The sequence below is a fragment of the Brassica napus genome, chromosome A2 (assembly GCF_020379485.1).
Source record: "Brassica napus cultivar Da-Ae chromosome A2, Da-Ae, whole genome shotgun sequence".
Lineage (NCBI taxonomy): Eukaryota > Viridiplantae > Streptophyta > Magnoliopsida > Brassicales > Brassicaceae > Brassica > Brassica napus.
In genome coordinates this window covers 29,169,178-29,183,405 of record NC_063435.1, presented here as the reverse complement: position 1 = coordinate 29,183,405, position 14,228 = coordinate 29,169,178, and the positions used below count along the sequence as shown (strand labels likewise).

Here is a 14,228-nt window from a genome sequence, read left to right as displayed (position 1 = left end):
TAACAAGATTAACAGTTAAATTCTTGTACGCAACTATGGTTAAAAGGTGAAATTAAAAGAAGATAGCCAACAATCATGAAGTCAAGCACGCATGTTCTAGAAGTTGATATAGATTGAAACTTTTTTTTTGACAAAGGATATAGATTGAAACTTTTGTAATACAGCACAACTCTCAGCAATATTCGAATCATTAACAGCTTCAACTCCAAGCAACCCACAGAAAACATGTTGAAGTACTTCACCAAGTTTATACAATCGATCAAGAGAGAAAATGGGAAACAAAAAGAAAATAAAAAACCAATAATATAAAAACAAAAATGTTTTTAGACTTTTTAAGTGATAACAAGATTAGAATAAACAGGAGTAAAGTCAAAGTGGAAGGGTTTGATTCATAAACGACGCCGTGAAATCTCTGACTTTTCACTCACTCTCTTGCTTTGTCTACGGAGAAAGCAAACTCAAGAACAGAGATCTAAATCCAAACCTTCTGATGGGTTCTTGCGTCGAGGCGGTGGCTTGGAGAAGGCCAACTTATGTGGCCAAAACCATGAAGGAAAGAAAGAAGGCTTTAGCGACAAGACCGGACGTAAAGCCAAGAAGTACGAAGTTGGATACCAATGGATGCTAAAAGCTCTTCCTTCTATCTCAAAAACTCATCTTCAAGAAGAAGAAGAAGAAGAAAAGGAATCACAAGAGAACACGACAACTTAAATGAGACATTTGACGTAGTTATTTGAAAACTTCCATCGTCAGAAAGATATATTAATAATTACTATTTATGCATCGTTTAGTTTTTTTTTGTGTGTGTATTCTCTCGGTGGTTTTTGTCTTTAAGCATAACGCAGCTACATAGAGTAAAAGAAATTATTACATGTCTATATGCTATTTTTCCTACGTATTAATATATTTTGTGGAGTGTACCATTTTATCACATACATTTTTGTACCGATTAGTGCAAAAAGAATGAATGAAAAAAAGAACAAACAAACTGTTTTCCGCACCAAATTTTTTTTTTTTGATTTAGCAGCGAATTAATATGTATGATTCGAATCTTAATATCCATAAAATTATTATTTTAATTAAACTAAAATTGAAATTATTATTCGTTTTTTATTCAGTTGTCACGTCTCCACTACCTCTCGCTGATGTGCGCACCAGGTAGACCCGTTTTTTATTATCTTCCTTTTATAGTTTTTTTTTTGAACTGAATTCCTTTTATAGTTTGTTCAAGAAACCAAGGTTCTACCTTGCGCACGTCTGGCTTCTATGAACGTGTGGCTTCTATGACCCTCGCATGCGTCGGTGTTTTGACGGGAAGCCTTCAAGCTGATCGTGTTTTTAGAAACCGGTCTTGGTATTTTGAAAAAACTATAAACAATTTAATAAAAATTCTAATAAATCTTTCTTTCAACTCGAGTTTCTCTGGAATAAAACTTAGCAGTTCAAGAGAAGACAATATTATACTCGCGTCGTCATGAGTGGGAGTATGGAGACTAGATAAGCCGAGATTCTGCTTCGATTATTGTGACGTAATAACCGCTACTTCTAAAATAAATACTAGTTAACTAAAATCCGTAATCAAAGACTTTTTCTTTCGAGAAGCTGTTATTTATACTTTACAAATATAAAAATACTGATGTTTATCCAAATATCATAGCTGTCTCACTAATTAAACCTACTTATAATCTTTCTTTTTTACATGTTGTTAATACTTTATCACTTGATGCATCACTATAATATCAGCTAAGCAAATAAGCGAACGGCAAGCATGGCTTGTTCGGAACTAATCAATGTGTATTTTGTTAATTACTGCAAAAGATGATAATGCTAATGTATATGAGGAAAAAATCCATGCATATATTATTCTTGTGGATGATAAAATCATAATTGTGGAAAACGAGTATAATTTATTTTTTTAAACTTGGTTATTAGCCTTTGGAAGTCCAAACACGTTAGACTATTAGAGTTAATAACGTGAAGGAATCACCTAATGCAACTTTTAATTGGTGTATTCAAACAGATTGGCTCTTCAAACCCCATAGGAGACAATATGCATTTTAATTATGATTAAAAATCATTTTTTGGCTGCAGTTTTGTAGAAAATAGTTAATGAAATATGAATGATCTTCCCGAGTTCTATTAGTTTTTTGTAGTCTATCTCTGTTTTTCTTTTTTTTGGCAGGGGTAGCTTAGCCCGTTTAACTCTTTTGTACTAACAAACTCTCTCATTTTCTAATGAAATTCAAATATTTAGCAAAAAAGAAAATAGTTAATGAAAAAGTTGTGCAGGTCTTAGTTGATTCCCACAATTAGATTTTAGACCATAAACCTATCATTATACACTGATTATTTCTAGCTTAGAAACTATAACTACTTTGTTGTCAGTTTTTTATGTGTTGTCTATATAGCATTAATTTATCAAAAGATTGCATATATATATATAGCATCGAGGGTTACGATTACGAACAATGCTTTTAAAACATTTACGATAAATTTACGATAAATCATATATACATGACGTGAGATCTTTCAGGGGACATGCATATACACATAGGGAGAGAGAAGATAAGTTTCATAAATTAGGTACAATAACGATGAGATATATTATTTTAAGAAATTATAGAAGATGATTGATCAAAAAAAAAAAGAAACTATATATAAAAGATGCATGATCTAATATATTGGTTTGTCTAGTAAGAGGAGTACTCCAGGATAAGCTTAATAAGTAAATAATTTTGTATATAATTTGATCTTTTTCTTTCTTTCTGATGCAACATCGATCGTGCAAATGATTTGTGTGTAAAGCTACGCAATTCATATGATGTTGGCTTTTTAACCGTCCGATCCATACTATATGATGGATATTGGTGAACTTCATTTCACACTATATCCACATATTAATATACATCAATTTTATTCCAGATGGATAAAATATTTAATTGTATATAATTATTAAGCGAGAAGATAGAAAAAGATATGTCACACATTAAACACTAAGCTTTTGCCCATTTGTAGAATTATTTCCAAGTGCTATCTTATAAAGTGGTTTTGCCACCACTAGTGGCTATACCTCGTGTTTGGATTTTCATTCTTTTCCTGTTAATTTTTGGCATGAACGAGGTTAAAGCAATTTTATTGGAGATATCTCATAAGAAGTTTTTAAAAACTTATACTTACAATATAAATATTATGTTGGATTCTCGAAATCATGAAAACCCCAAAAATTCTAATTTGAGAACTTTTAAATTGGATTTTATTAAATAAACCAATAATCACTAAAAATATAACTGATGCAATAATTGTTTGCCATCAACTAGTAAGAAGATGCCATCTATTTTAAAGTCTCTCCAGCATTTGTTGAAGTCTCTTCGGGAGCAGTCGATTCTTTATTTTCCTCTCTATTTTTTTTTTTTTTTGTTTTTTTCTGAATTTTATATTTACTAGGTACATGTTTAGGTACTTGCGTTGTGGATACCCTAAAAGTGATACTATCACCATATATAGTGACCGTATAGTGAAACTGAAAATAAGTAGAAAAGATAAAACAAAATAACGAAAAATGTAGAAAGAAAGTGGTATATTTAGTGGTATAAAATTTGAAGTTATATAATTGTTAAAAAAAAACGTAAGAATCATACGTAAATTATGTAATGCAATGCCGGTTAGAATATACAATAGCTACCTTAAATTATGAATTGCGTAGAGTTTCTTTCCCCTAATTCTATGTAGAGTTTTTAAACTAATACTATGTAGATTTTTTCCTAATATTATGTATAGCGTTTTAAACCAATAGCTATACTTATTCGAAATACAAATATAGATTCTATGGGATTTGCCTTTGTCAAAGAGAGATGCTATGAATTTGAACATCTGACTAATTAATCTATCTAATATAACTTATTAATGAATTTGAAATGTGATACTATTTTTTTTAACTGATCAAATATAACTAGTTATACAATTTTACGTTTAAATAAAGTGATTTTGGTTTTTGAAAAAAATGATTTGTATCATAAATTTCCAAGAAAATTACCATTTACAATATTGGTCGAGACACACCGCCATATATATACAATTGCCAAAAAGAAAAAACAATGCAACCAAGAAATTAGTAACATTATTAGTGTTGTACTGACACCAACATGAAGAATCATTGATATGTAAATCGAATCTTGCTTTCATAGACTAGAATCTAATTAAAATCAATAATCTGCTGAGTAGAGGCAGAGAACTGGATTCATGCAATGGCACGTGCATGAGCCTAGATGAGAGGCAAACTTTACCAATAGGACTGATGAAAAATTCTACTGTGGAATTAATACCAACGTTTTATTAAATAATGGATGTTAAAGGGGTTAATAGAAGTTAGAAGTAAGGCAATATCTGGGCCCCAGCGATGGACCATATCTGATTTATTATACAATCGTATTTTTGTTAATGGATTTTATAGTATTAATACCATGACTATTATACATTTGATATGTGCTCATGTAGACACATTATGCATGCATACATGCAGCCTGCAGAGTGTTGATTGAGAAGACGTTTTGGGTCATTGTTTTCGTCATACGACCATGTAAATTAACTAGGCACTTTAGTCTTTATTTTTTTTTTTTGCCATCTTATTTTATTAAAAAGTCAAAACCCACATAGTACAAGGACCATTTAAAAAACATACAACTGATACAAAACTTAAACTATAGCACAAAGTAAAAGAGATAACAGCTGGGCTTCAAAGCCCAGTAACACTAAACCTTGACCAAACAACAACACTCGACAAACATACGTCGAGATTCTTATCGAGAATATGGCACGTGGTTAGCCCTCAACCAAACGAGGTACACGCGTCATCCAGGCCTTCCACTTTCCTCACCCCGAGAGAGCACGCCGGAGAAACTAAACGGCGCCGGTAAACACACCGGAAACGAGAAACTGCATCACAACCTTTCAGTGCCTGGAATCCTTAAGCGGAGAGCATCATCGATCAATTCGAAATCTCATCCACAGCCTCCAAGCCACCAAATCCGAGATTAAAACCAGCCCCACGGATTAAAGAAATCAAGCAAAGGCCGATTAAACCCAGAAATAAAACCACCAACACTAACAAAAAAGCTAAGTGCCGACAGACCATCACCGAAGAAGAAGGTGTGGTCTCCGGAGTCAAAGCCGGTCGCCCATCAATCGAAAGATGCGACACCGGAGCAGGGGCCGGACATGCAACGCCGCCGGAACAGTCCATGCCGGGAAGAGAACGCGAGAATCGAAGATTAAGCATCGCCGTAAAACAACTTTTCCCGACCGACGGTGGTACAGAGAAACCACACCGCCGGTCGGAGATCGCGATTCCAAAAATCTTTTCTAGAGAGAGGTCGGAGGATTTTTCTCTCACTTTGCACTTTAGTCTTTATATATTCTTAGAATAATTTTCCAAAAACCGTATTAATTAATTACGTCAAAGTAAAATTGCCATATTCATAGTCTTGTATTGGCAAGCTAAAGCAAATCATATTAACACATATTTTTCTAGATCTGATTCTTTGGTAGAGATATCGAGTGCTTTAAGAATTATTTGAGAAGAGATTCTCGATAAAGAAAAAGAAAGATTACCCAGCAAATTAGTATAATAACTACTTAGCTTACTTTTAATTTTAAACGAATTATTTAAACAAGTCAGGGGATCCACGCCCCTACGAGACTCGGAAAAGACGTCATATGTTATAATTAGATCCCACTTATCTACTTACGTGTAAACGTGTCATGCTTTAGTAAGTTGGGTATTACAGTGAATATGTTAGATAAATATTCGATTTAAAATTATACTGGTTTTATAGTCGAAATTAATCTCCTAATAGTCGACAAAACATAACAACAAAAAGACTCCTAAACGTCGAAGCCTTTGCCTCTTCAACAGCAACGACAAAGAAAAGAAAAAAACTCCTAATCGTCGCAACTGTTGAAGACTTTGGCCTGTTCAAGCAAAACAACAAAACTATCACGATTTAAGATTACTTTGTTCTCTTCTCTACGTTCACTTTCCTTTCAGATTATATTCTTTGTCATGCACACAACCGTATTTTGAATCAGATCTCATATTAATTATAAATTCAAATTTATCAGGATTTATTTTATTTGTTTTACAGATTTTTACGTTCACAATAGTTAAGACTTACAGACATATTATAGAAACCAATTCTTGGCAAGAACGTAATATTCCCTGAACTCTAACTGTAACCTTTGTAAAGAAATCCGTTTTGAGTGCAGAGAATGATCATAAACCATGTAGTCAACCGATGTGAGACTCTTCATCGAAATAGGCCCATATAATTAAGTTGGAAACAATCATCTGTATAATTTTACAAATGGGTTAAGTTTTACTAATGGGTTTAGTTTTACAAATGGGCTTAAAGCAATTTTAGTGTGGAACACAAACTGAAAGAGAGACACACCCGTCTTTTCTCAACCGTAGAGAATAGTGTCACTCTGTCCAGTTTACGACCCTTAGTTTTTAGTTCCGCACGTCGATGACACGACACAGACCTTGGTAAGCACTCAACAACCTTCCACACTGAATTAGTATTTTATCAGATAATTCATACGTCAATGACATGTCACAGACCTTGGTAAGCAAGCACTCAACAATCTTCCACAGAAAACTAATATTTTATCTAGATAATCCCTGATTTATTTTTTAATATGGTTTTATTAACGACGATAAACACTGATTAATGTTAAAAACATTTCCATTAGAAAAAAAAAGAAAAGTAAAACCGACCGTGTCCACCTGCCAACGAAAACCACCGGTACCAACAGATTGGGAGCGATTATAAAACCATTTACCAAATTTTATATTAATAAAAAAATACTTAAAATAAGAGAAATACAGACCGAACCTTATCCAAAGCCGCACGTCAAGGCAGTATAAATATTATCTATTGGTATGGAACCAGAGATAACCAAACACGAAAGAGAGAGACAAGCAATAACCGGAGATAACCGAAAGCAAGAGAGAGAGAGAGTGACATGGCGGACATAGCGATTTTGGTGGCGGAGGAGTATGAGCGGAGGGTGAGACAGACGGCGGATTCGAAATCAGCGTCGTTGGAATTTGATTGGTGGAAGAATGTTCCGGCGAAGTTGACAATAGGAGTCAACGAGAAGAAGATAGAGAGTTTGATGAAGAAGTTTGAAGCTAAATCTCAGTTCGCTCTTGCCATCTCACATGGCTTCTTCTCTGCTTAGATTCCACTTTGTTCATCATAATCTAATTTCCTTTCTCTGCTTTTTTATGTATTTGTTTGAGTTTATGTAAATAAGTAAATAACTGAATTAATCAAATGTAAATTTATGTTTACTTAATCAAACTTTGGATATGATTTGATTAATAAAAACAAATCTCAGGGGACCACGCTCCTTACGTTGAAAAACTCTAGGGGAAGAAACATAACATTTAAAACTTCATCATCCATTTCATGTGTTGAGAGACTTCGGCGTAATTATTGCAGTTCGATCCTTAAATTTTGGATTTCTCATAAAAGAAGCATCATATTTTCTTTGGTGCAAAATAAACCTTTTTCTTTTTTAATCTGAGTTAAGAATGGGAAGCAGCGAGGAGATGCCAGTGGTGCTCATCACAGGATGCTCACACGGAGGAATCGGCAACGCGCTGGCTCGTGAGTTCTCGTCGAAGGGTTGTCGTGTTGTGGCGACGAGTCGATCGCAGAACACGATGGCCGATTTGACGAAAGATCCCAAGTTTTTAGTACAAGAGCTCGATGTTCAGTCAGAACATAACGTGAATAAAGTCTTTTCGGAAGTTATCGACAAGTTCGGTCAGATTGATGTTCTGGTCAATAACGCCGGAGTTCAATGCGTCGGTCCACTCGCTGAGATTCCAATTCAGACCATGGAGCACACCTTTAACACCAATGTGTTCGGTCGGTAAATTAAAACATGTCTCAAATTCTCTCATGATCACAATGTGTTCGTTAAAATTCCTGAGTAAAGTTTTTTTTTTTTTTTTGCAGGTTCCATGAGGATGACTCAAGCTGTTGTACCTCACATGGCGTCAAAGAAGAAAGGAAAGATTGTGAACATAGGAAGTATCAGCACAATGGCACCAGGACCATGGGCAGGGGTTTACACTGCATCAAAAGCTGCTCTTCATGCTCTTACAGACACATTAAGGTTGTCTATATTTCAGCAATCTTCTTTGTCAGCTTGATCATATGGTTTATCTTGTTTTGTGTTTTCTTTATTTTTCTAAGGTTGGAGCTTAGGCCATTTGGGATTGATGTGATCAACATCGTCCCAGGAGGTATTCAATCAAACATATCCGACTCAGGGATATCGAGCTTCGATAAGTTACCTGAGCTGAAACTATATAAGCCTTTCCAAGAAGCTATCCGTGAAAGGGCGTTTTTGTCGCAAAACGTTAAGCCAATACCTGCAGAGACGTTTGCGAAGGAGGTGGTATCAGTGGTCCTGAAGGAACACCCACCGGCTTGGTATTCTACAGGGAGGTTGTCCACCGTCGCGGCGATCATGCACCATTTGCCCATTTCCGTCAAAGATTTTCTCCTGACTAAGAGCTTCATGAAAAAAGGGCCAAAAGAAACTGTTTGAATGTATTCACCCAAATATTAACCATGAAACAAGCTAGATACAGAAGCCACATAGACATAATAATGGGCTCTTAAGCCCAACACAGTCCAGAATAAGAGACATAGTAATTGGCTCTTTAGCCCAACACAGTCCAGAATAAGATCCCAGTAAGCCTCAAGTCTGGTCCTTATCACACATCTATCTGAAGTATGTTACTAGCCTACTAATACTAGGTAATATAATCCATCAAGGAACAATGTGTGTGTTTTGTGAGAATTATGATCAATATACTTCCAACAAAACTGAAGAATATAGCATTTGTCACTATTCTGAATTTATTATTAAATTTCACATTCACAATAAATGTAAAATACTTTTAAAGGTTGATTGGTAAGTATTTTAGAAGTGTTATAGGGTCTCTCTACAGTTCAAATAATTTTTAAACCATAGATCTTTTTTTTAATCATGCTTTATAATTTATTTTTTAAAACAACATATTTTTATTTCCTATTCATTTTTAGTTGTAGAAAACAAAACATCTAAAATACTTATATTTGACTTTAAGAAGTTTAAATATAAATCATTAAAAAAATTTCAAACCTACCGTTGAAATCGTATAGCAAAATAAGTTACAAACTTTTTTACAGTTAAAAATATAAATGTAAAAATCATTTCAATCAAGTCTTTAATATTCAGATTTGTTTCTAATTAGTTATCTGAACAATTGACCCTGAAAAAGAAAGCCAAAAAAAAAGGTTATAAAGAATGCATGAACTATGAGAGCTAATTCAATATTCAATGGTCCACCATATTAATCTACGGTCAAGATTTTGTAAAATACATGTCTGAAGTTAAAATTTAATAAAGAGAGAAAAAAAGAAAAGAAAAAGTCAGTAGTTCAGGAAGAGGAAGAACAGAGACGACTCTCTTTACCCTCTCATCTCCTCTTCCTTCCACAAACATGGATTCAAAACCCTAATTTCTCCCCCTAAAATCATTCTCACCATCAATTCCTCACCGTTGATTTTGTTAAGAAGATGGGTAAAAGCGGACGGCTCAGATGGAACCCTTTCAGCCACAGATCCTCTTCATCAAGACAGGAACAGAACCAACAACAACAACAACCTCCAGTTGAATTCATATGTCCGATTTCAAAAACAATAATGTCCGACCCAGTTGTCGTCTCCTCCGGTCAAACCTTCGAACGTGTCTGCGTCCAAGTCTGTCGCGACTTAGGCTTCATCCCCAAACTCAATGACCTTAACGAAAATCCGCCGGATTTCTCTACAGTAATCCCTAACCGTAACATGAAATCAACAATAGACGGCTGGTGCGACTCCGTCGGCGTCGACCGGCCACAACCGCCGGATTACTCCGCCGTGGAAACCAATCTCCGGCACCAGATGCCGCCGTCGGAAGTGGAGATCCGCGTGTCGGAGCAGGAGCTGCTGAGAGCGGTGGCGGACCGAGCTCCCGTGATATACCACCACGCAGACTCTGACCTAATGGGCCGGAGAAAGCCCATTGGGGATTTCAACTCCACAAGCTCTGATGAATCGGTGATCGTGGCCCAAAGCCCATTTACTCCTCTCCCTCTAACCACCCGCCCCGCTTGCTTCTCCCCTTCGTCTTCCTCCTCCGAAATCGAATTCTCCGCCGCCGCCGCCGCGAATTCGCCGGAGGAGGAAGAGATCTACAACAAGCTCAAAAGCTCCGACGTGTTCGATCAGGAGCAGGGGTTGATCATGATGAGGAAGATGACTCGGACGAAAGACGAAGCTAGAGTTTCGCTATGCTCATCTCGGATCCTCGCTCTCCTCAAGAGCATGATCGTGTCTAGATACAGCTTAGTGCAGACGAACTCTCTAGCTTCTCTAGTGAATCTATCTCTCGAGAAGACCAACAAGCTAACGATCGTACGGTTAGGATTCATCCCTTTGTTGATAGATGTTTTGAAGTCAGGGTCCAAGGAGGCGCAAGAGCACGCCGCGGGTTCGATCTTTAGCCTCTCGTTGGAAGACGATAATAAAATGCCTATAGGAGTTTTGGGCGCGCTTCAACCGCTTCTCCACGCGCTTAGAGCGGCCGAGAGTGACCGTACGCGCCACGACGCGGGTCTAGCGTTGTATCATTTGTCTTTAAACCAAACGAATAGGTTGAAGCTTGTTAGGCTTGGAGCTGTTCCGGTTCTGTTCTCGTTGGTTCGGTCTGGTGAGTCAGCGAGTAGAGCGCTTTTGGTTATATGTAACTTGGCTTGTTGTAGCGAAGGGCGGTCGGCGATGCTTGATGCTAACGCGGTGGGGATACTTGTCGGGAAGCTGAGGGAGGAGGAGGAGAGGAGGGGGGAGGAGAGTCGGTCCTCGGCGGCGGCGAGGGAGAATTGCGTGGCGGCGTTGTTGGCGTTGAGTCACGAGAGTTTGAGGTTTAAGGGGTTGGCGAAGGAGGCGAGGGTGGTGGAAGTGTTGAAGGAGGTTGAGGAGAGGGGGACGGAGAGGGCGAGGGAGAAGGCGAAGAAGATTCTTCAGTTGATGAGGGAGAGGGTTCCGGAGGAGGAGGAGGATGATGGCGAAGGGACGGTTGATTGGGACAGAGTTATTCTTGACTCGAACGGGTCGATACGGTCGAGGTTTAGAGGTGGTGGTGGTCGGAACAGAATGGTCACTCAGAATTCTTCTGGCTTCTAATCACATTTTATTTCTTCTTTCATGCTTTGTTTGTATAGAGAGAAAAATTTGGAAAATGTTTGTGATGTATTTTTTTGTAACTTTGTGATGATGATTGACTAGAAAAGAAATGACAAAGAAAGCGTGAGTGATGTGAATATATGATGTGTTATGGGTATTTTGTAACATAAACATTTACATTAATCCAAGCTTTACTAATGTGTAAGTAGTCTTGTTTGTATGTATCAGTATAAACCAAATGCTTGATGAGTGAGTGCTGTTGAGCTTGGTGAGCTTATATCAATCAGTCTAGAGGAGATAGGTAGAGAAGGAGAAGATGAACTTGCAGTCCTAACCTTTAGTTAGAAACAAGTAACGATAATCGCAGGGGAGAAAACAGCTGTTCTCTTACTTCGTGTACGCAGCAGGAAACAAAAATCAACGAATGTTCGTCTTGGGCTTTTATCTTATCAAATGGGCTTAATTTATATTTGACTCACGGGATCTAGCATTTAGACCAAAGCTTAATAGTTTTAAGATTAATCATTCGTATATGGCAACGGGATCTAGCATTCAGACCCAAAGGAAAGTAGTTTTAAAATAATCATTCTTATGTAGCATTCAGACCCAAAGCTAAATAGTTTTGAGATAACTTCATAGAAAGTAAAGATATTTTCCCACGAGTTTATAAACTTGAGCTTTGAAATTCAAGTAAAGTTTTGTGAAATGTAAAATCTTGACCGCATCCAACATAATGAACACTGAACACAAAAATACTCTAAAAAATCAAAATCGATGCCAAAAAATCAACTGACTAACACTAGAACCTAAATATATGAAAACGTGGCATTACTTTGCTCTAGTTCATTTTTGCTCTTAAAACTATTGTCAAGCAGTTGATAGTAGAGTAAAGCATGCTATATATTACACGTTCCAGGATTAATTTGGGTTCTGATCAAAACTTTATGTGCCTTATTAAGTGATTTATAGTTATCCCCCTATACATTAAAAGAGAAATCACTTTAGTGATTTTTGATGACGTGTCGTTCATAGGTGAACTTTCAAAAAAATTGTTATAATTTGATTGGTCGATAGTTTTTAATTTTTATTTATTTAAATTAAATCTAAAAATTTAAGGTAAGTCTAAAAACATTTAACATCACTTGCCATATAATCTAAAGAATATTACAAATATCAATTTATGGCAACTAAATCTCGAAAGTATAGAAAGATTAATAATGTTATATTTTATTACTTTTAATATCTATAAACTATAAAATATAATGAACAAATTTTTATATAAGATAATTATAATAGTTTTATATTCTACTTGATGAATTGTATTCGAATATAATTATATAATAACTATTTTAAATATTACAAAAATCCAAACATGTTTATTAATATGATTTTTAAATTATTTATCGTTGTTTAAGAATAAATTTATCAGAATTTTAAAATTATTTATATAATGTTATAAATTATTTATAAAAATATAGATCCTACTATATATTGATTGAGAAGTCACATAACTGATTTTTTATTACGTGTTGATCATAAATGAACTCTTCAAATTGTTATAATTTGATTGACCGATAGTTTTTAATTTTATTTATTATAATTATATCTAAAAGGAAAGGATAATTCAATTACCACTTTCCAAATAATCTACATAATATTAGAAATAATTATTTATGGTAACTAATTGTTGAAACTATGAAAGAGTAATAATGCGATCAATTTTTTTATATATTTATAAATTACATAAAATAATACACAAAGTGTTTATTTGAATTGATATAATGATTTTATATTCATATAGAAAGAATTATATTTGTATATAAAGTATCATAATAACTATTAATGTCTAATAATTCAATGCATGCTTTATAAATCATTTATAAAATTATAAATACATTTATAAAATTATAAATATATTTATAAAAATCAGGCGTTTTAAATTATTATAAGATGTTCTAAGTCATTTATAGAAGCTTATACATATTAATAAAATGTATTTTGAAAATTTATCATCCTATTACAATATTTTGAATTTTTTTCATTTTAATGGTAAAATTTCTCAACTATGTTTACTTAGTGTAGAAACCCCTAAACTAAATATTTACTGGTAGTAATAGTAATTATGACCTATCAGAGTTTAATTCATTAAATAAAGTTAGTTTATGGGGTTTTTCGTTAAATACTTAGTTTGAGGATTTTTACCCAAAACAAACATAGTTGGGGGGTTTTAACGTTAAAATTCCTTATTTTTTTCTTATTATCTATTATTTAAATCCTTATAGTGTGATTTGTTTTATCAAAAACCAGTTTCAATCAACTGACAAGATATCTTCTTTCCTAATATCATGCATTTAATATTTAAATATATATATATATATAACAAGATTTGAGTTATCAAAATTATGTATATATTATAACCAGAATATTTTTAAAAATTTATTAGAAGATATTTTATCTGATAGCTGAATTAAAATTTATTAGAGGATATTATATCTCATTGCTTCTCTTGAAAACTAGGTCATTTAGAAACTTAAACTAATTTGCTATATAAATATCGCACCACCCACATTAGTTTCATGCATCTATCTTTTAAGTTTTCATATGTTTTTGATCGTTGTAATTTAAATTCTACTTTTGTGATCTTGTGCAGGTGTATGATAATCAATAAGTAACTCATAGACGGGAACACCATTACTGGTAATATTATAGGAGATTCTTCTTCTCCGTTTATTTTTGTTCTCTTCCTCTCCATGTTGTATCTCTATCTATATTTTTGCATCAGTAGTGATTCAAATAACAAAAAAAAAGATGACTTTGTTTATCCAGGAACTGATGATCTCTTTCGAAAAAGGTAATTCTTTTTTTTTATAAAGTTAAATCACTTATCAAGAATATAATATAAGATATGTATGCTAATTAAGTGTAATTTATTTATTGTGCGTG

General features: G+C 34.5%; 3 protein-coding genes across 3 annotated transcripts; all 3 read left to right on the top strand.

The window, feature by feature from the left end:
* Positions 1–6,965: 6,965 nt before the first annotated feature.
* Positions 6,966–7,351, top strand: LOC125588893. Its single transcript, XM_048760826.1, has one exon. It carries the CDS (start codon positions 7,021–7,023, stop codon positions 7,237–7,239), a length of 219 nt encoding a protein of 72 aa, XP_048616783.1. The 5' UTR covers positions 6,966–7,020; the 3' UTR covers positions 7,240–7,351.
* Positions 7,352–7,446: 95 nt separating this feature from the next.
* On the top strand, positions 7,447–8,954 carry LOC125588888 (short-chain dehydrogenase RED1-like). The gene is made up of 3 exons (XM_048760818.1): positions 7,447–7,934; positions 8,025–8,184; positions 8,265–8,954. Exons 1-3 carry the CDS (start codon positions 7,595–7,597, stop codon positions 8,620–8,622), a joined length of 858 nt encoding a protein of 285 aa, XP_048616775.1. The 5' UTR covers positions 7,447–7,594; the 3' UTR covers positions 8,623–8,954.
* A 335-nt stretch (positions 8,955–9,289) lies between these two features.
* On the top strand, positions 9,290–11,490 carry LOC125588885 (U-box domain-containing protein 38-like). The gene has a single exon (XM_048760817.1). The coding sequence runs from the start codon at positions 9,639–9,641 to the stop codon at positions 11,283–11,285; it is 1,647 nt and encodes a 548-aa protein (XP_048616774.1). The 5' UTR covers positions 9,290–9,638; the 3' UTR covers positions 11,286–11,490.
* The last annotated feature ends 2,738 nt before the right edge of the window (positions 11,491–14,228 follow it).